The sequence below is a fragment of the Hemitrygon akajei genome, chromosome 4 (assembly GCF_048418815.1).
Source record: "Hemitrygon akajei chromosome 4, sHemAka1.3, whole genome shotgun sequence".
NCBI classification, from domain to species: domain Eukaryota; kingdom Metazoa; phylum Chordata; class Chondrichthyes; order Myliobatiformes; family Dasyatidae; genus Hemitrygon; species Hemitrygon akajei.
The window spans coordinates 185,502,414-185,523,045 of record NC_133127.1 but is presented as its reverse complement, the minus strand read 5'-3'; the positions used below and the strand labels follow the sequence as shown (position 1 = coordinate 185,523,045).

The window sequence follows — 20,632 nt, the reverse complement described above, 5'->3', positions numbered from 1 at the left end:
ACTGAGGTTGAGTGCCAGGTTGTTGTTGCGACACCAATCCACCAGTTGGCATATCTCACTCCTGTACACCCTCTCGCAACCACCTGAGATTCTACCAAGAGTGGTTGTATTCTCAGCAGATTTTTAGATGGTATTTGAGCTATGCCTAGCCACAGAGTCATGTGTATATAGAGTGTATATCAGAGCATCTTTCTGAGTAAGAGTTCTGGTTTGGTTTTACTGTACAGGGTATATCTAAACTGGGGATTTTGGGGTAGCAGTGGAGAGGAGTTGGAAGAAATCTACAGTAAAGACTTTCTAATTAACATAAAAAATTCTGATTGCCAACTGTGGTGAACTAGATATACCTGTCTGACTGCTCCTGTGGCTCCTCCCAAGACCCTGCTGACTACCCCTGTGGCTCCTCCCACAGACCCCTGTATAAAGGCGACTGTGGCCTGCTGCTCTCCCTCATTTTCCCCAGGATGTAGTGTTGTTCTTCAGTCAATAAAAGCCGATATCTCACTTCCTAAGTCTCGGCGTGAGTTATTGATGGTGCATCAATTTTATTGACTGAAAGTTACAACATGGAAACCGCTTTACGCCCAGAACGCCTAGACTTGGACCCCCGAGACCCTGGAGCAGCTCTTGCCTTTGACCACTGGCTGGTGTGCTTCCAATCGTACTTAGAGGAGGTTCGTGCCACCGACTCGGCTGTTCGGCTCAAACTTCTCTTCTCGAGGGTCGCCCCAAAAGTTTATTCGTTCATCAGGGACATATCCACCTACGAGGAGGCGCTTGCCGCCCTCCGAAGACAGTACCTGCGGCCAGTAAATCCAGTTTATGCACGGCACCGCTTGGCCACGCGAAAACAGCGGCCTACGGAGTCGACTGCTGAATTTCTTCGCGAGTTACTGATACTCGCGCGGGACTGTGACTGCAAAGCGCTCACAGCGGAACAGCATAAGGAACTCTTGGTCCGAGACGCTTTTGTGACTGGGGTTCGGTCAGTGTGTATCCGCCAGCGGCTGCTGGAAAAAGCTGATCTTACCTTACGCTCCGCGATAGAGTCGGCCGATTCGATAGAGGCTGCGCAACTGTACGCCGAAGAGGTCCAGCCGCGCGATTCCCCGGTTCCGAGCGAATTCGCCAACGCCGCAGCCAGTCGCGGTATCTCAAACCCCACGAATTCGCCAGGTATGAAACTCTGTTACTTTTGTGGGCTTCGGAAACATGCCCGGAAAAGCTGTCCGGCGCGCGAAGCGACTTGTTCCAGCTGTGGGAAGAAGGGCCATTTCGCCAAGGTCTGTAAATCTAAACCGCGCCCGGGGTCGAGCAGCGCCGCGTCTGAGACCTGGGGGCCGCCATTTTGCATGACCGGATGTGGACAACCATCTTTGCCGGCGTCACCTGGCCCCGCCCCTACCTACCCGTGTGCGACCTGGGAGCCGCCATCTTGCATGCCCGGATGTGAGCGGCCATCTTTGCCGGCGTCACCAGGCCCCGCCCCCGCCTCGCCATCTTGCATGCCCGGATGTGAGCGGCCATCTTTGCCGGCGTCACCAGGCCCCGCCCCCGACACGCCCAGTTCAACGCTGGCTTCCGTGACCCTCGATCAAAGCGCCCCGCACCAGCTTGCAAGGTCGATGATGGACATCCTGGTGGAGGGGCACAGGACTAGCTGCCTGTTTGACACGGGCAGCACTGAGAGTTTTATTGACCCGGCCACAGTGAAACGCTGCGGACTCGTGACACGGCCGGTCCGTCGGAAGATCACCTTGGCTTCTGGGTCGCATTCCACAGACATCCGGGTGGGTTGTGTAGCGACATTGGTGGTGCAGGGCACAGAATATCGGAACTTTGCGTTCCTGGTCATGCCTCGGCTGTGCGCACCTGTGCTATTGGGGCTGGACTTCCAGAGCCATCTCGAAAGTGTGACTATGGCATATGACGGGCCCCACCCACCACTCACTGTCAGGAATCCTCAGTTTGGTGGGACTTCGCCATATACTCCGTTACCACACGCACATACACCCCGAACCCCACATCCCGCCCAGCACCATGCCGATAGCTGTGCTGCTGACACTATTTGCAACCTCTCCACCCTCAAGATCCCTCCCCCATCGCTGTTCACCAACCTGACCCCCGACTGTAAACCTGTGGCAACTAAAAGTAGGAGGTACAGTGCGGGGGACAGGGCCTTTATTCATTCAGAGGTGCAGCGGCTGCTCAGGGAGGGGATCATTGAGCCAAGCACAAGCCCATGGCGGTCCCAGGTGGTCGTTGTTCGGACTGGGCAGAAAAATAGGATGGTTGTGGACTACAGCCAGACCATCAATAGATTCACGCAGCTTGACGCGTACCCCCTACCCCGCATCGCGGATATGGTCAACCAGATAGCTCAGTACAAGGTGTACTCGACAATTGATCTGAAATCCGCTTATCACCAGCTCCCCATCCGCCCAGAGGACCGCCCCTACACCGCCTTCGAGGCGGGTGGCAGGCTCTATCACTTTCTGCGCGTCCCATTTGGTGTCACAAATGGGGTCTCAGTCTTCCAGAGGGAGATGGACCGGATGGTGGACCAGTACAAACTGACGGCCACATTTCCCTATCTAGATAACATCACCATCTGTGGTCGCGACTGGTCGGACCATGACGCCAACCTCCAACGTTTTTTCCAAGTGGCCGATGCTTTGAACCTCACTTATAACAAGGACAAGTGTGTGTTCAGAACCACACGACTCGCTATCCTTGGGTATGTCGTGGAGAACGGGGTCATTGGCCCCGACCCCGACCGTATGCGCCCCCTGTTAGAACTCCCTCTTCCCACTACTCTCAAGGCCCTCCGGCGGTGCCTGGGTTTTTTTTCCTATTACGCCCAATGGGTTCCCCATTACGCAGACAAGGCCCGCCCCCTGGTCAAGTCTACCACCTTTCCCCTCTCTGCCGAGGCCCGCGCGGCCTTCAGCTGCATTAAAGGGGACATTGCCAAAGCAACGATGCATGCGGTAGACGAGACCATTCCCTTCCAAGTAGAGAGTGACGCCTCTGACGTCGCGCTGGCTGCTACCCTCAATCAAGAAGGCAGGCCAGTGGCGTTTTTTTCTCGTACCCTTCAAGGCTCTGAACTTCGGCACTCCACGGTGGAGAAAGAAGCCCAAGCCATAGTGGAAGCTATTCGGCACTGGAGGCACTATCTCGCCGGCAGAAGGTTCACCTTGCTGACCGACCAGCGCTCGGTTGCGTTCATGTTCAGCAGCCAACAGCGGGGCAAAATCAAAAATGATAAAATTTTGCGATGGAGAATAGAACTCTCCACCTATACTTACGATATCCTGTACCGGCCTGGCAGGCTCAATGAACCGTCTGATGCCCTATCCCGGGGACCGTGTGCTAGTGCCCAGCTCGACCAGCTGTATGCCCTTCATGCCCAACTTTGCCACCCGGGGGTCACCCGGTTTTATCACTTCATTAAAGCCCGGAACCTGCCGTACTCCCTGGAGGACATCAGGACGATGACCAGGGACTGCCAGATCTGCGCTGAGTGCAAACCGCACTTCTACTGTCCTGACACTGCGCAGCTTGTCAAGGCCACCCGCCCTTTTGAGCGACTGAGTATTGACTTTAAGGGCCCCCTTCCCTCCACCGACCGCAATGTCTACTTTCTCAGTATTATTGACGAGTACTCGCGATTCCCCTTTGCCGTTCCCTGCCCCGACACTACTACCACGTCGGTCATCAAAGTCCTGCGCCAGCTCTTCACACTGTTCGGATATCCCTGCTATGTCCACAGTGATAGAGGGTCCTCCTTTATGAGTGACGAGTTGCGCCGGTTCCTGCTTGCTAGGGGCATAGCTACTAGTCGCACCACGAGTTATAATCCCCGGGGGAATGGCCAGGTGGAGAGGGAGAATGCCACAGTGTGGAAGGCCATACTTTTAGCCCTTAAGTCACAAGGGTTGCCGGTCTCCCGATGGCAGGAGGTCCTCCCTGAGGCACTCCACTCTATCCGCTCCCTGTTGTGTACGTCCACTAATGCCACCCCTCACGAACGCTTATTCTCTTTTCCCAGGAAGTCTGTCACTGGGACCACCCTGCCAGTTTGGCTGACGTCCCCGGGGCCAGTGCTGCTGCGTAAACATGCGAGGAGTAATAAGTACTCACCACTGGTCGAGAAGGTTCACCTCCTGCATGCTAATCCCCAGTATGCCTACGTGGTCTTGCCTGATGGGCGGGAGGACACGGTCTCTGTCCGCGACCTGGCGCCCGCCGGGGCAGCAGACCACTACCCCGAGCAGTCCCCGGTAACTATGCACCCTGTACCCGAGGTGACTCCGCACGCACCGTGCCCCGCACAGACTCCGTATGCGTCTGTTCCAGGGCCCTCGCTCACACGCGAGGGGTCCCTGACACCTCCTGTTGGGACAGAATTAACCCACTCTCCGCCTTCGGAGCACACACCACCTCCGGCACCTGTGCCGTCATCACCTCCGGCTCCTGTGCAATTGCAGCCGGAGCTACGTAGATCGCAGCGAACGATTCGACCACCTGATCGACTTAACCTGTAAATATGCTTGGGAATTTTTTTTAAACAAAGGGGGGGTGAATGTGGTGAACTAGATATACCTGTCTGACTGCTCCTGTGGCTCCTCCCAAGACCCTGCTGACTACCCCTGTGGCTCCTCCCACAGACCCCTGTATAAAGGCGACTGTGGCCTGCTGCTCTCCCTCATTTTCCCCAGGATGTAGTGTTGTTCTTCAGTCAATAAAAGCCGATATCTCACTTCCTAAGTCTCGGCGTGAGTTATTGATGGTGCATCACCAACAATGTAAGAGACATCTAATTGTGTCAAGATCATTCGCCTAAAGAGGAAAGATCTGAATATTTATAAGCTTCAATTTACTGGGCCTTTCAGCTCTGTAGAGGATTGTTTCAGGGTTTCTTATGATGCTGGGGGTGTTTGGATCAAAGCTGCCATCAAGTGGTTGTTGGAATTAGGATGCATAATTCAAGATAGCTCAACCCCACCCCTGGGTGCAACAGATCTCAGATTAAAAGAAAACAGAATGTTTTATGCATTACCTTGAGACCACTGGGAGAATATAGAGCTGTCATTGATGCTTTGGTAAGTTTCTTTCTGCACCAGCAAAAAAATTTATGCAGGGAAATTATGAGACCAATCACTAGAGTGAATTTAGAAATCATTGGTTCTGATTTTTTGTTTGCTTGAAACAAAACCCAGCTGATTTATTAATATGCAGGCACAGTGACTGTAGATCCAAGGTGAATTGAGTTTATTGTCACAAGCACCTTATCATCTGCCTGCACTGCACTTTCTCTGTAACAGTAACATTAACTTGGTTATTATTAGGTACAAGAGTGGAACTCAGTGTAGTCTTCTGCTGCCGTAGCCAGTCCACTATCAGGTTTGATATATTGTGCATTGAGGGATGCTCTTCTGCACACCACTGTTGTAGCACGTAATTGTTTGAGTTACTGTAGTCTTCCTGTTATCTTGAACCCGTCTGGCCATTCACCTCTGACGCACCGCCATTCACTGTGATCATGGCTGATCATCCACAATCAGTACCCCGTTCCTGCCTTCTCCCCATATCCCTTGACTTCGCTATCTTTAAGAGCTCTACCTAACTCTTTCTTGAAAGCATCCAAAGAATTGGCCTCCACTGCCTTCTGAGGCAGAGCATTCCATAGATCCACAACTCTCTGGGTGAAAAAGTTCTTCCTGAACTCCATTCTAAATGGCCTACCCCTTATTCTTAAACTGTGGCCTCTGGCTCTGGACACCCCCAACATCGGGAACATGTTTCCTGCCTTTAGTGTGTCCAACCCCTTAATAATCTTATATGTTTCAATCAGATCCCCTCTCACCCTTCTAAGTTCCAGTGTATACAAACCCAGTTGCTCCAATCTTTCAACATATGACAGTCCCACCATCCCGGGAATTAACCTCGTGAACCTATGCTGCACTCCCTCAATAGCAAGAATGTCCTTCCACAAATTTGGAGACCAAAACTGAACACAATATTCCAGGTGTGGTCTCACCAGGGCCCTATACAGCTGCAGAAGGACCTCTTTGGTCCTATACTCAACTTCCCTTGTTATGAAGGCCAACATGCTGTTAGCTTTCTTCACTGCCTGCTGTACCTGCTTGCTTACTTTCAGTGACTGATGTACAAGAACACCTTGATCTCGTTGTACTTCCCCTTTTCCTAACTTGACACCATTCAGATAGTAATCTGCCTTCCTGTTCTTGCCACCAAAGTGGATAACCTCACATTTATCCACATTAAACTTCATCTGCCATGCATCTGCCTACTCACCCAACCTGTCCAAGTCACCTTGCGTTCTCCTAACATCCTCCTCATATTTCACACTGCCACCCAGCTTTGTGTCATCTGCAAATTTGCTGATGTTACTTTTAATCCCTTCACCTAAATCATTAATGTATATTGTAAATAGCTGTGGTCCCAGCACCGAGCCTTGCGGTACCCCACTAGTCACTGCCTGCCATTCTGAAAAGGACCCGTTAATCCCTATGTTTTGTTTCCTGTCAGCCAACCAATTTTCTGTCCATGTTAGTACTCTAGCCCCAATACCATGTGCTCTAATTTTGCCCACTAATCTCCTATGTGGGACCTTATCAAAGGCTTTCTGAAACGAGCCCTTCGGCCCATCTAGTCCATGTCAAAACCAATTAAACTACCTACATGCATTGACCTGCACCGGGACCATAGCCCTCCATACCCCTACTATCCATGTACCTCTCCAAACTTATCTTAAACATTGAAATCGAGCTCGCATGCACCACTTGTGCTGGCAGCTCATTCCACACTCTCACGACCTTATAAGTGAAGATATTTCCACTCATGTTCCCCTTAAACTTCTACCTTTCACCCTAAACTTGCTTGCATTTACCCTATGTTGTATACTTCTATAAAATTTCCTCTCAATCTTCTATGATCTAAAGCATTCAGTCCTGTCACTGGATGTTCCTTGCACCATTCTCTGTAAGCTCTGGTGTGGAAATCCCAAGAGATACTCAACCATCCCGTCTGACACCAACAATCTTGCCATGGTTAAAGACATTTAGATCATACCTCTTGCCTATTCTGATGTTTGGTCTAAACAACAACTGAACCTCTTGACCACGTCTGCATTTTATACATTGAGTTCCTGCCACATGATTGGCTGATTAGATATCTGCATTAATGGGCAGGTGCATGGGTGTACCTAATAAAATGGCCTCTGAGTGTATAGTCTACATTGTGTTATTGTTTTCCCTTGTAAGCACATGTGCAATGAAAATCTTACTTGTAGCAGCTTCACAGGCACCTATGTAGCACCATTTAGGGAGCATCCACAAGATAAACATAAATTATACACAACTTTTATGAGAAATATACAATTAAAAACAAAAGGCATTTTTAGTGCAAAGTGGTCAAATGGATCATATTGTAATGATTACAGTTTTGGTGGTTGGTTCAAGAACGTCTTCTTTTTCTTTCAAATGTGTTTCTGCTACCGTTGGAGCCTGTGATCTACATTTTGGTGGTGTGTTTTCGGGCCGACTGAGTGACCCGACCCTTTGCTGCCTCCGAGGGTATTCTGTGAAGCATGCTGCCCGGAGGCCAAGAATCCTGGGGACCTGGCGCGAACCCCTGATCGACTTCATTTCTCACCGATCTCGCCGATTAAAATGCCGAGGAAGACTGAAATCACTGAAGCGAGTGCAGAAGGCGAGTGGGTGTTCAACGCCATCTATCAGCCTCTCGCTCACTGTGTGTGACGGTCTCTCTCGGTGCTATTGGGGGGGATGGTGCCAGAGCTCTGTGTCTCGGGCAAGGTTTCATCAACGGTGTGTGGATTGGACTCTGGAGTTCGCATTATGATGGATTTCTGGTTTCTGTTCGGTCACTCTTTTGTTGCTATTTTGGTCAATTTTAAATCGAGGTCGCCTGCAAACAATGACACAAGAAAATCCGCAGATGCTGGAAATCCAAGCAACTCACGCAAAATGCTAGAGGATCTCAGCAGGTCAGGCAGCGTCTATGAAAAGTAGATGTTTTGGGCCGAGACTCATCATCAGTAATCTCTTAAGAGTAGTGTTAACACCTGGGGGGGGGGGGGGCACCCATCATGTATAGACACCACCTGGAAAAAGGCAATGGCAAACCACTTTTGCAGAAAGCCAGGAACAATCAAGGTCAAAGACCATGATTGCCTATGTAATATGACATGGCACATAATGAAGATGATGAAAAGACAGGCAAATGGATGATAGCAAGTCTATGTGAGAGGGAACTGACCTTAGAGTAGGCTGAAAGTTCAACACAACATTGTGGACTGAAGGGCCTGTGCTTCCCTGTGTTCTATGTAGCCTTATTTATCATTGTGTTCTTCTTCGGTTGTCCATTGGAATCTGATGACAACATCCACTCCTTTAACGGTAAGATCTTTGATGACTATACAGTCCTATCCTGGACCCACAAGTTCTATTGCAGGTGGGACATGTATATGTGGTTAGTGATGGCAACCATGGCTGCATTTCTCCTGGCTCTCTTCTGCTGTCTTCTGGTTGTTCTTTCCATCTCCAGAATACGAATCCCACCCCTACACAGCTGTCGCCAAGTGTTACGGTCGGCAGCAACATCCTCCAGGTCCTCGGGTCTGATCTTGCACTTCCTTAAAGCATTCTTCATCTGATCCTTATAGCGCTTCTTCAGCCCTCCAGCTGAGCATCGACCATGATGTAGCTGGCCGTATAACACTCTGCGGGGTAGCCGGCATGGGGGCATCCTTATCACGTGCCCCAGTCACTGCAGCTGACGCTGGGTGATCATAGCCTCAATACTTCTGCAGTTGGTCTTTACAAGTATTTCAGTGTGAGGCACCCCCCTCACGCCAGGTAATTCCCAGGATGCGCTGAAGGCAGCTTATGTGGAAGCGCTCCAAGGGCTTGATGTGACGGCTGTAGGTTACCCAAGCTTCACAGCTATAAAGGAGGGTAGTGACGCAGACCGCTTGGTATACAGCGACCTTTGTGGAGGGACGAAGGCTCCTGTTCTGAAAGACTCTACGCCAAAGTCTCCCAAAGGCAGCTGATGCCTGTTTAATGCGTCTCTGGATATCGTTGTCAATGCCGCTATCCTCAGAGAGAATGCTCCCCAGACATTCAAAAGGTGGCACTGCTGACAGCTTTTCATCACCAACAGTGAAGGCAGGTAGGGTGGGTGGGACACTGGTACTCCACTGGCAAACCACTTCTGTCTTGGTGGTATTGATGGTCAGCCCCATCCTGCTGTACGCTCTCACCGCCACAGCAAGGACAGTCTGAAGATCCTCCGGAGTATGGGCCACAAGAGCACAGTCATTGGGTTAGCACCCAGCAGAAGGCCAGGTATGATACCATACCATGTTCCAGAATTGAATACTATATATGTGATTATCAATGGCTCGCGGCGCCTAAGTCAAATCAGTAATTAAATCAAGAGACTCGGGCCATGTGAGATTATGAAGGCAAGTCACAAACAATTTGCAATGTGACTATTCACTGAGATTCAATTGCTCCTTGCATCACTCTGTTTGCTGTGATCATAATGACTGCCGCACTGAATCTCCTGCACTAAGAGACAGAATTCAGTTAACTTAGTTGATTTATATTCATTTGATGCAATAAGGAGAGGTTGGACCAACTTGGATTGTTTCCTTTGGGGCATCAGAGGCTGAGGGGGAGACCTGATAGAGTCTTATAAAGTAATGACAGCATAGATGGGGGCAGTTAGTCTTTTTTACCCCCAAAGTGGCAATATCAAATATGTGGCATAGCTTTAGTTTGAGAGGGAGAAAGCTTAAATGGGATATGTGAGGCAAGTTCTTTTACACAGATATGATTAGTGAACTGAGGCTGAGAGTGTGGCCTGCTCCAGCTGCTGTTTGCTTACGCTAACACGAGGAAATCTGCAGATGCTGGAAATTCAAGCAACACATACAAAATGCTGGTGGAACACAGCTGGCCAGGCAGCACCTATAAGGAGAAGCACTGTTGACATTTCGGGCCGAGACCCTTCGTCAGGACTAACTGAAAGAAAAGATAGTAAGAGATTTGAAAGTGGGGGTGGGGGGGGGGAATCTGAAATGATAGGAGAAGGCAGGAGGGGGTGGGGTGAAGCTAAGAGCTGGAAAGGTGATTGGCAAAAGGGATGCAGAGCTGGAAAGTATCATGGGACTGGAGGCCTAGGGAGAAAGAAAGTGGGGGGAAGCACCAGAGGAAGATGGAGAGCAGGCAAGGAGTGATGGGCAGAGAGAGAATAAAAAAGGAGGGGGGAATTAAATAAATCAGGGATGGGGTAAGAAGGGGCTTCACTGAGTGAAGGTGGGGGAGAGGAAGCAGGGAGGGGATAGACAGGAAATGTGAAGAAGTAATGTTCAATGGCGTGAACATTGAATCCTCCAATTTCTGGTAATTCCCTTCCCCCATCCCAGTTTCACTTTGTCTCCTCCTCCAAGCTGCCTATCACCTATCTCATGATTTTGCCTCCTTCTACTACACATAGTGCTTTCCCCTTACATTCCTTCTTCACATTTCCTGCCTATCTCCTCCCTGCCTCCCCTCCCTCACCTTCTTTATAGGGACCCTGCCCCCTCCCTCTTCAGTCTTGACGAAGGGTCTTGGCCTGAAACGTTGACTGCTCGTTTCCACGGATGCTGCCCGACCGGCTGAGTTCCTCCAGCTTGTTGTACGTGTTACCTTCCAATAGTTTCTCCCCAGCTTGTCTCACAGGGACACTAGACATTACCGTCTCCAGGAACAGATGTGCGAGGGGCATCCCCCTCTTGAAGGTGGTCTCCTTCTTCATAGTGTTCCTGACAATCACTGCCATCCTGTTTGCCTGTACAACCGAAGGCTTCTGTAGTTCAGGCCTCACCAATAACCCAACAGGAAATTCCAACTCCCCCTCAGAGCATCCACTAAGAGGGCCTCGCCCTCAGGCATTCTGGGAAATTTTGGGGTCCCCATCACTCTTGCTACTTCCCTGGGCCATACCACCATTGGCTTCGACTCGGTGAACCACACAGTCCCTTATCAGAATTCGTTATCCGGCCCAATGCAGCCACACAATTCCTCAAAAGCAGCTCGAAACATCGGGTGCACGGACAGTGTTCTCAGAAAGCTCTCGCCAGCCTTCTCCTTGCAGGCCCCCATGAGCCTCCTCACAAAAGTGGTGTTGGTCCCCACCGGAATTGAAATGCTGCCCTTCTCAACAGGCAAACCAGCAATAATGTATCAAGGACTTAAGACACTGCCACACTGGCCTCTGAAAATTCCAGCTTTGCTGACAAATAACTATCGTATGGATAATCACAGGTACTGAGACCCCAAATCTCCAGTGCCAAGAATGGTGTCAATGGTAAATGCTTTAGATACCGGTTGTAAAACGAAAGGTACAACAACGTGACCTGTGACCTGGTGTCGAGTATGGCTTTAGTTTAAATACCCTCTATCTGTAGCGACACACTGGAGCATGGTCCCACTAAGCCTCTAGGAATTGGGGCTTTTGCTTTCAGGAGTTCCTTGGTACATTGCTGGGAATGTGTTCCCCCGGAGAAACCAGGCCATTCCCCCACTGGATGTCCTCTAAGTTTTCCCAACGACTCTCCCTGCTGAGGTACCCGGGGGCTCACTCTCCTCGTGTGACACCGGCTGCCAGCAGCCCTCCGCATTGTTTGTCCTCTTAGGGGATTCATCCCCCCATCAGCGCCATCATATGGGGGGGATAAAACCCGCTGATAACAGCCGGCATACCTCTAGGCTATCCGTGGTCGCTTCACCACAAGGGGGTACTACCGAGGACTGTACCCTGTTGATGGAGCCGTCTCGTGCCTCCGTCGTGTGCTCCTCCTCCTGTACCTCTCTGACCAGCTCAATAAAAGAGAGAGGGGGGCGCATCTTATGAGACTGTCAGAGACCCCAAGCAATCAGGCCCTGGGACTGGGCGCCCTCGGCTATCTGGTCCATTCTTAACTGATCCACCTCAGCGGTATGAATGGCCCCACTGCACCACAAGCAATTTAGCTGCCTCTCTAGCCGAAAAATGTTAGCAGTAAGCTTCTCCCCCTTCTCCTGACACACGTTCTGAAGCCCCAGTGTGAGCTCCAGTGGGCTTCCAGTTGGACCAAAGGCGCTCTCCAATGCACCTACATAATCGGCAATGTTACCTAAGGGTTGGCGTGTTTTCACAGCTCTCACCACATCAGCAGCCCACCCACTCAAACTCTCAACCAACTTCTGCCATTTTACATCATCGGACCACTGCCACTCATCTAACAACTGAGAGGTCTGCTCCATCCAAGACTCATACTCCTCTTCCCCTTTAGGGTTGGGCGTTATTCCAGAGAATAGTCGGAGCCTACCATAGCAGAGAATTTGAACCTGGGTGTTTTTCCATTTATTTGCCAGAGACATAAGGGCGGATACTACCTCAGAATTCTCACTTTTCACTGGGGGACGGGGACTAATTAGACATTCCAAATCTGACCACCCCTCTCCTCACTCCTCAGAAATGATAAAAACCTGTGTTTGAAGTCTCTGCCCCCAGCTACGGGAAGCTCAACTTGTGACTGGACCCGCTCTGCTACACTCCCCTCCTCCCTGACAGTATGGACAGGTCATGGCCCCACCTCACCATTGGCACTGATAGACACTGGCAGTCCCAAAGCTGTTACGTCAGCACTAGTCTGAATTAAGGCAAGGTCTGAGCCTGCCATTTTATCAAATCTCCACCCTACAACTAGAACTTTGCAACAGCTTTAAGTGTACTCAAAAATTGAATTAACAATCCAATATACAAATATCCACCCCACTCAACACGCACTTATTAGTTACAGGTAACCCCATGGAGGCACACCAGTGCTCCAGCCCGCCAGCATCTATACTAGTACAGACTTAAACACACTAAACCATTGGTTTAATACTCAGGGTAGTCACACATCATCCAATGGAATCAATCCCAGATGAGCCCCCACAATTGTCAGGTTTGGCCAGCTTGCGTTTATCTAGGTGAAGATATCCTCTGGCCCAGCCAAACTGAGAAATCTTGTTTGTGTGGATGCTGCGTGATGTGTTGCCCAGTTACAAATCCGCTCTGAAAAATATCAGACTGTACACCAAATGCAATTAAATGATTGAACTTTATAAATCTTAATTTGACTGTAGGGTTAGTAAAGAAAATAAAACAAAGGGCGCATTTTAATGAAACAGTCTAATGTGCACGTTGGAGCTCACGGATTCGTCCTTTCGTTCCCCATCGACCTTCTCTAAGTGTTGTTGACCATCGGATCCTCACTTCGAGTCCACTCCGTCCACCGATCTGCCAACTCATTCCATTCACATCTTCCCTGTCCATCTCTCGCTGACAAAAGACTGCAAAATCCCTGCTCCCAGATCCACAAGGAAGAACAACATGCCTCTCATTGGATAGCACACATTCCAAAGCCCCCGTTATCTCTATTCATAACCCAAACATTGCTGCTACAGAGAAACTATTACCTTAGCAGTGAAACATTACAGAGAGGCCATTACATTAGTAGTGAAACCTTACAGTGTATTACGTATGTTAACTCAGCAATGGTTATTATAATAAGCTCTTCATTTCTTAGGGAGGCATTGGACAGGCAAGGAGTTAATTCTTAAGAGCATAAGATACTGAGGGGTGATCTTTGAGAGGTGTAGAAAATGATAAGGGGCATGGACAGGGTGAATGCACACCATCTTTTCTTCCAGGGAAACGGAATTGAAAGTTAGAGGGCATAAATCAGGGGAAAGGTTTAAAAGGTCTACAAGCTGGCAGGTGCTGGGTGGGTGGGAGAAGGGGAATGACGTGTGAAGCTCAGGGCGGATAGGTGGAAGAGGTGAAGGCCTGAAGAAGTAGGAATGTAGAAGGGGAGGATAGTGGACCATGGGAAAAAGGGTAGGACTACTCCACTCCTTGCCCCATCCTTCTTATTCTGTCTTCTGCTCCCTTCCTTTCCAGTCCTGATGAAAGGTCCTGGCCCGAAATTTTGATTGCTTATTTCACTCTGTAGATGTTGACTGCCCCGCTGAGTTCCCCCAGTGTTTTGTGTGGTTCTTAAGATTTACAGCATCTGCAGTATCTCTTGTGTAACTATTTCAGATGGTTGTGGGATTCAAAAACCCATGACTGTGACCTTGAAACTAAAAGTACACTGTCTAATTATGGTGATAGGTGGGCTATTCTTGCATGAAATAGTAATCACCTGTCTTCTTCCCCCTAAAAGCACTTGATTGAAAATTTTAAATCTTAAGAATTTATTTTCCTTTGTTGAGTTAAACTCTTAAAAATGAGGAGATAAAATACAATTTTTATTTATTTATTTATAGGCATTCAGCGCGAAGTAGTTCCTTCCAGCCGTACGATCTGCCCCTCCCCTCCAGCAATTCCCCAATTTAATCCTAGCTTAATCACGAACAATTCACAATGACCAGTTGACCTACCAACTGGTATGTCTTTGGAATGTGGGAGGAAACCAGAGCACCCGGAGGAAACTCACGCAGTCATGAGGAGAATGAACAAACCTCTTACAGGCAGTGGCGAGAATGTGGGATTGTTATGTTAAAGTTTTACAAAATATGGATTTCATGGAGCTTGAATTGTTGTGTTTGGTTTTGGTCACCACTGTACAGGGAGGATGTGACAGGAATAGAGAGAGTGTAGATGAGGTTCTCCAGGATGTTATCCGGAATGGATGGTTGTAATGATTAGGAGTAATTTTTAGAATATATTCTCTCAAGAGTGTAGTGTAGATGGAAAGAATTCATTCAGAGTCTGGGGTCTGAGGCAGCATGGTAGCACAGTGGTTAGTGAATTACTTTTACAGCAATCACAAATCAGGGTTCAATTCACACCACTGGCAGTATCACAGCCCACACCAAGTCCAGCTCCTTCAGTTTCTCTGCAAATAAGCATCTCTGTGTTGAGGTAGACCAGCAGTGCTTTAAGTTCTTAATGTCCAACAGTGTTTTGCAATCATAAAAAATGTTGATAACATCTTTGGTTGACTCTAGAAGCTGCAGCATCCAAGCGCACTATTGTCTTACTGGAAGACAAGGTGAGGGTCTTTACTGATGGATGCCGCCTTCTTGAAGTACTATCTTTTGGCAGTGTCGTTGATCGTGGGGAGTTTAGTGTGTGTGATGGAGATGGGTGAAACTGCATCCCTCTGCAGCCTCTTTCGATCCTGAACATTAGAGTGTCCATACATGGTGTTGATGCAGCCAGTTAGAATGCTCTCCTTTGCACAAGTATGGAAATTTGATAGAATCTCCAAACAAAATGAGATGAGACTTAGGGAAAGATTGAAAGCTTATATCTGTTTAGCATTTTTCATATTCCTTTCAGAAGGTGCTGATGTGCTCCAAAGGGAATGAATTGTTTTGAAAAAGTGGACAACTTCTTTGTTTTAAAGGGCAGACAGTCAAAGTTTAAAGTCAATTTATTATCAAAGTACATATATGTCACCATACTACACTGAGATTAATTTTCTTGCAGGCATAGTCAATAAATCCATAATAGAATCAACGAAAGACCACACCAGCTGGAACGTTCAACCAGAGTGCAAAAGATGCAAACTGTGTAAATACAAAAAGAAATAATAATAATAATAATAATAATAATAATAATAATAATAAATAAATAGGCAATAAATAACAAGAACATGAGATGAAGAGTCCTTGAAAGTAAGTCCATAGGTTGTTGGAACATTTCAATGATGGGGTGAGTGAAGTGAGTCCTGAGGCTCCTGTACCCTCTTCCTGATGGTGGCAATGAGAAGAGAGCATGTTTTGGATTGGGAGGGTCCCTGATTATTGATGCTGCTTTCCTGTGCATTGTTTTGTGTAGATATGCTCAATGGTAGGGAGGGCTTTACCCATGATGGACTGGGCTGTATACACTGCTTTTTGTAGGATTTTCCATTCAAGGGCATTGGTACTTCTGTACCAGGCTGCATCACAGCCTGGTGTGGAATTAGTATGCAATAAGGCTCACAAACAGCATGATGGTAATGACCAGATAATCCATTGATCAAAGTATCAAAATTAGTTAGGACTTCGAGAAGAATTACCTCAGCTTTTTACATAACAGTATCTTCTGATCTTAGAGAAGAGACAGGGCCTTAGTTTAAGGTAATATTTAAAAATATGCAAATAAACTGGCAGATACGCTTGTGATTTTAGAAGTTGTGTTTGTGTTCAAATTATAAGGGTACACAAGTTTGCATTAGCCATGGTGTCTGGATATCGCTTAAAGGACACAGACTTGCTGCTAGCTGTCAATGCTATTTCACTGTAGGGTCTAATTCAATTATTAAACACCATTTGAAGTGAAAAAATATGTTTTGATTCTGCTCTGAAAGATGAGAACTTGTCCCTTTGCATAAATTTCAAACCCTTTCCATCTACCGTCTAATCTGTCTGATGAATGCTACCTATTATAAAAATAGTTGAAGCTGTAATGATGGTTCAAGCGAACTGACAAAGCATAGAGAATGGATTATTTAGAAAAATGGAATCGATTAAGGCTCGTTATGGCTTTGATTACTTTGTTGTAACTTGGTTGATTTGTCATCGTTCAGCCCCAGTATTTTGAGACACAAATAAATTAGGTTAAACTGTGACATTAGTATTTACACTCAGTGGTCATTTTATTAGGTACACCTGCACACCTGATCATTATTGCAAATATCTCATCAGCCAATCACGTGGCAGCAGCTCAAAGCATAAAAGCACGTAGACATGGTCAAGAGGTTCCGTTACTGTTCAGACCAAACATCAGAATGGGGTAAAAATTTGATCTCAGTGACTTTGACCGTAGAATGATTGTTGATGCCAGACGGGGTAGTTTGAGTGTCTCACAAACTGCTGGTTGCCTTGGATTTTCATACAGAACAGTCTCTTCAGAGAATGCTGTGACAAGCAAAAAGCGTTCAGTGAACGACAGTTCTGTGAGCCAAAACGCCTCCTTAATGAGGGAGATCAAAGGGAAATGGCCAGACTGGTTCAAGCTGATCAGAAGGTGACAGTAAATCAAATAACCATGTGAGTGTTATGCAGAAGAACATCTACGTTGAGGTGGATGGGGACCAGCAGCAGAAGACCACAGACGTACACTCAGTGGCCACTTTAGTAGGTACAGGAGGTCTAATAAAGTGGCCTGTGAGTGTATGTTGTCAAGGGTTTAGCTTAGTATTTTTGATTTGAACCTCGGTGGCTGATCTGCATTCTTACTCATCGCTGATTTGTCCATGGAAGGAATGGCAGGCATGCTGCTTCACAACAGCACAGCAACTGCAGAACTCACATTTTACCAAAGCTGTGTGTAGATTAACACTGATGGTCAAGCTTCTTATGGTGCTGATGCCTGGCACAAAAGGATTTTCAGAAGCAGCACTTTTGAAAGATTTTCTGAAATCCAGGACAACAGACACAAAATGCTGGAGGGACTCAGCAGGTCAGGCAGCATCTACGGAAATTAATAAACTGTTGACTGCAAAGGAAAGGGGAAGAGATCAGAATTAGAAAATGAGAGGAGGGGAAGGAAATACAAGTTATCAGGTGATAGTGAGATCAGGTGAGGGGGAAGAAGTGAGTGGTGGGTGGTGATAGATGGAAAAGGTGAAGGGCTGAAGGAGAAGGAATTGGGTAGAAGAGGTGTAGTGAACTACATATACCTGTCTGGACACGCCTCCCCTGCTGACTGCTCCTGTGGCTCCTCCCACAGATCCCGGTATAAAGGCGATTGGAGGCACAGACCCTTCCTCAGTCTCCAGGATGTTGTGTGATGGTCACTTGCTGCTTGTGCTTTCTTCCAGCCAATAAAAGCCTACCTTAACCCACGTCTCAGAGTTATTGATGGTGCATCAAGAGGACAATGGACCATGGAAGAAAGGGAAGGAGTACTCCTCTCCCTCTCTCATCCTTACTATTCTGGCTTCTGGCCCTTTCTTTTCCAGTCCTGATGAAGGGTCCTGGCCCAAAATGGCAAATGTTTCTTCCTCTCCATAGACGCTGCCTGACTGGCTGAGTTGCTCCAGCATTTTGTGTGTGTGTTACTCAAGATTTCCAATATCTGCAGAATCTCTTGTGTATAGAATTTGCTTTAGCCAACTCAACCATATTATTAACTTGATGGGTTAAAACACAGTATCTTGCTCTGGATTTCCTTTGGTTTCTGTGGGTACTCAGAAATGCTGATCCTTTCCTGTGGAAACGGAGAGAAAACAAGTACTGAGATCTTGTGCTTGTGAAGAGGGCTTCATGCCATAATGGATATTATTTTGTTCTTCACTGGAATGAAAATATAATGTTAATGGTAAGACTCTTAGCAGTGTGGAGGATCTGAGAGATCTTAGGGTCCGTGTCCATAGGACACTCAAAGCTGCTGTGCAGGTTGACAGTGTTGTTAAGAAGGGATATGCTATGTTGTCCTTCATCAACCGTGGGATTGAGTTCAAGAGCTGTGAGGTAATTTTACAGCTATACAAGAGCTTGGTCACACTCTCCCTGGAGTACTGTGTTCAGTTCTGGTCACCTCACTACAGGAAGGATGTGGATACTATAGAGAGAGTGCCGAGGAGATTTACAAGGATGTTGCCTGGATTGGACGGCGTAACTTATGAGAATAGGTTGAGTGAATTTGGCCTTTTTTCCTGGAGCGACAGAGGATGAGAGGTGTATAAGATGATGAGGGACATTGATAGTGTGGATAGTCAGGGGCTTTTTCCTTGGGCTGAAATGGCTAATATGAGGGCGCATAGTTTTAAGGTGCTTGGAAATAGATACTGAGGAGTAAGTTTTTCACATAGAGAGTGGTGGGTGTGTGGAATGCATTGCTGGTGGGGGTGGTAGAAGTGGATACAATAGGGTCTTCTAAGAGCCTCTTAGATAGGTACATGGAGCTTAGAAAAATAAAGGGCTATGCGGTAAGGAAATTCTAGGCAGTTTCTGGAGTAGGTTATATGGTCGACACAATATTGTGGGCCGAAGGGCCTGTAATGTGCTGTAGACCACTGTGCTCTATGTTCTGTGTTCTAACGTTCAGTACATCTCAGATTTCACATTACTGTTGGTGGTTGATGCTTCGACAGAAAGTAAGAATTATTTCCCCTGCCCCCCCCCCGCCCCCGTCTTCCAATGGAAAGCATGGAACTGAAACAGTACTTCACGTGTGAATTCATTGATGTCATTTACTGCATCCAGTGCTCCCTTGGTAGCCTCTCTACATCAGTGAGACACAATGCAGATTGGGGATCACTTTATTGACTACCTTCGCCCTGTTCCCTGTATTAGCCAGGAGATCTGTGTGGCCAGCCACTGTAATTCTATTTCTCATTCCCACACTGATTTATCCATCTACGGCCGTCCCTACTGTCAAGTTGAGGCTAGACCATGATTGAAGGAACAATGCCTCATACGGTAATCCATTTTGGTGGTCTTCAACCAGACAGCATCTTGGATATCTCACCCCATCCTCTCACCTTTGTTTTCCTTCATATCCAAAGCCTCTTCACCCTTTTCCTCCCCCTCCCCCGGCACTCTCTTCACCTGCTGTTTCCTCCCTCTTGTTCTCCAGGTCCTTAATCCAAAAGACTGCAACTCTGTTACACTCTTTCATGGCCTCAGTGCCAGCCTAGAATACACACTCAAGACTCTGGAGCTAAACACATAATCGCTGTGCTGAAAATGTTGACATGACAAATTGGGAGTGCCTGCCGCCCTCCCCCCACCCAGCTCGACTCTTGTGTTGGCGAGGGTCTAGAGGAGGTTCCTGAGAATGATCCCAGTAATGAAAGGGTTAACATATGGGGAGAGGTGCATTTTTGTGTGAAAGGCAAGATGCTAATTTATTTCACCATGGGCTCCCATTGTGCCAGTACTTATATCAGATCCACACAACTAACCACTTTATACATATGTAAACAAGCCTAGGGGCATAATTGTTTTGCATCAAAGCACCAGTTTAAGTGCATTTTATGACTGAACAACTTTTAACTCATTGACAAGAAAAATCTCAACCTTATAATTTAAATCAATTTCTATTTGTATGTATACATTTTCACATTTAACATAACTTTATAATCGTGTTCTTTTTTCTTTTAAATTGAGTTCAGCTTCTCAAAATGGTGTGATTGGACTTGAATATTATTTTGTGCATTGTAGTCCATTTATATGGCCAGTCTACAGCTATTTTTTGTAATTATTCTGCATAAATAGGGATATAATATGACATAAATCTTATTTCCTCTTGCAGTTCTGCCATCTCAAGATGGGAAAGTTGCCATTGTGACTGGAGGTGCTACAGGAATTGGGTATGAGACCGCAAAGCATCTTTCAACACTGGGAATGCACGTGATAATCGGTAATTGCCTTCTATAATAATATATGAATATAATGTCAAATTAGTGGTGATTTGCAATGAAAGGGCCAGTGGCATCATGCAGGATCGCATCCACCCTGTTCACGGACTGTTTGTTCCACTCCCATTAGGGAGGAGGCTACATAGCATCCATGCTAGGACCACCAGACTCAAAAACAGTTGCTTTTACCCAAGCAGT

General features: G+C 47.3%; 1 protein-coding gene across 2 annotated transcripts in view; it reads left to right on the top strand.

Moving 5' to 3' along the window:
• The window catches only part of dhrsx (dehydrogenase/reductase (SDR family) X-linked), a 393,322-nt gene that overhangs the window by 145,063 nt on the left and 227,627 nt on the right, over positions 1–20,632 (top strand). For both annotated transcript variants that reach the window (XM_073044204.1, XM_073044203.1), the window contains exon 2: positions 20,329–20,436. In XM_073044204.1, coding sequence (XP_072900305.1) covers positions 20,421–20,436 — 16 coding nt within the window. In that variant the 5' untranslated portion in view covers positions 20,329–20,420. The remainder of the gene's footprint in view (positions 1–20,328; positions 20,437–20,632) is intronic.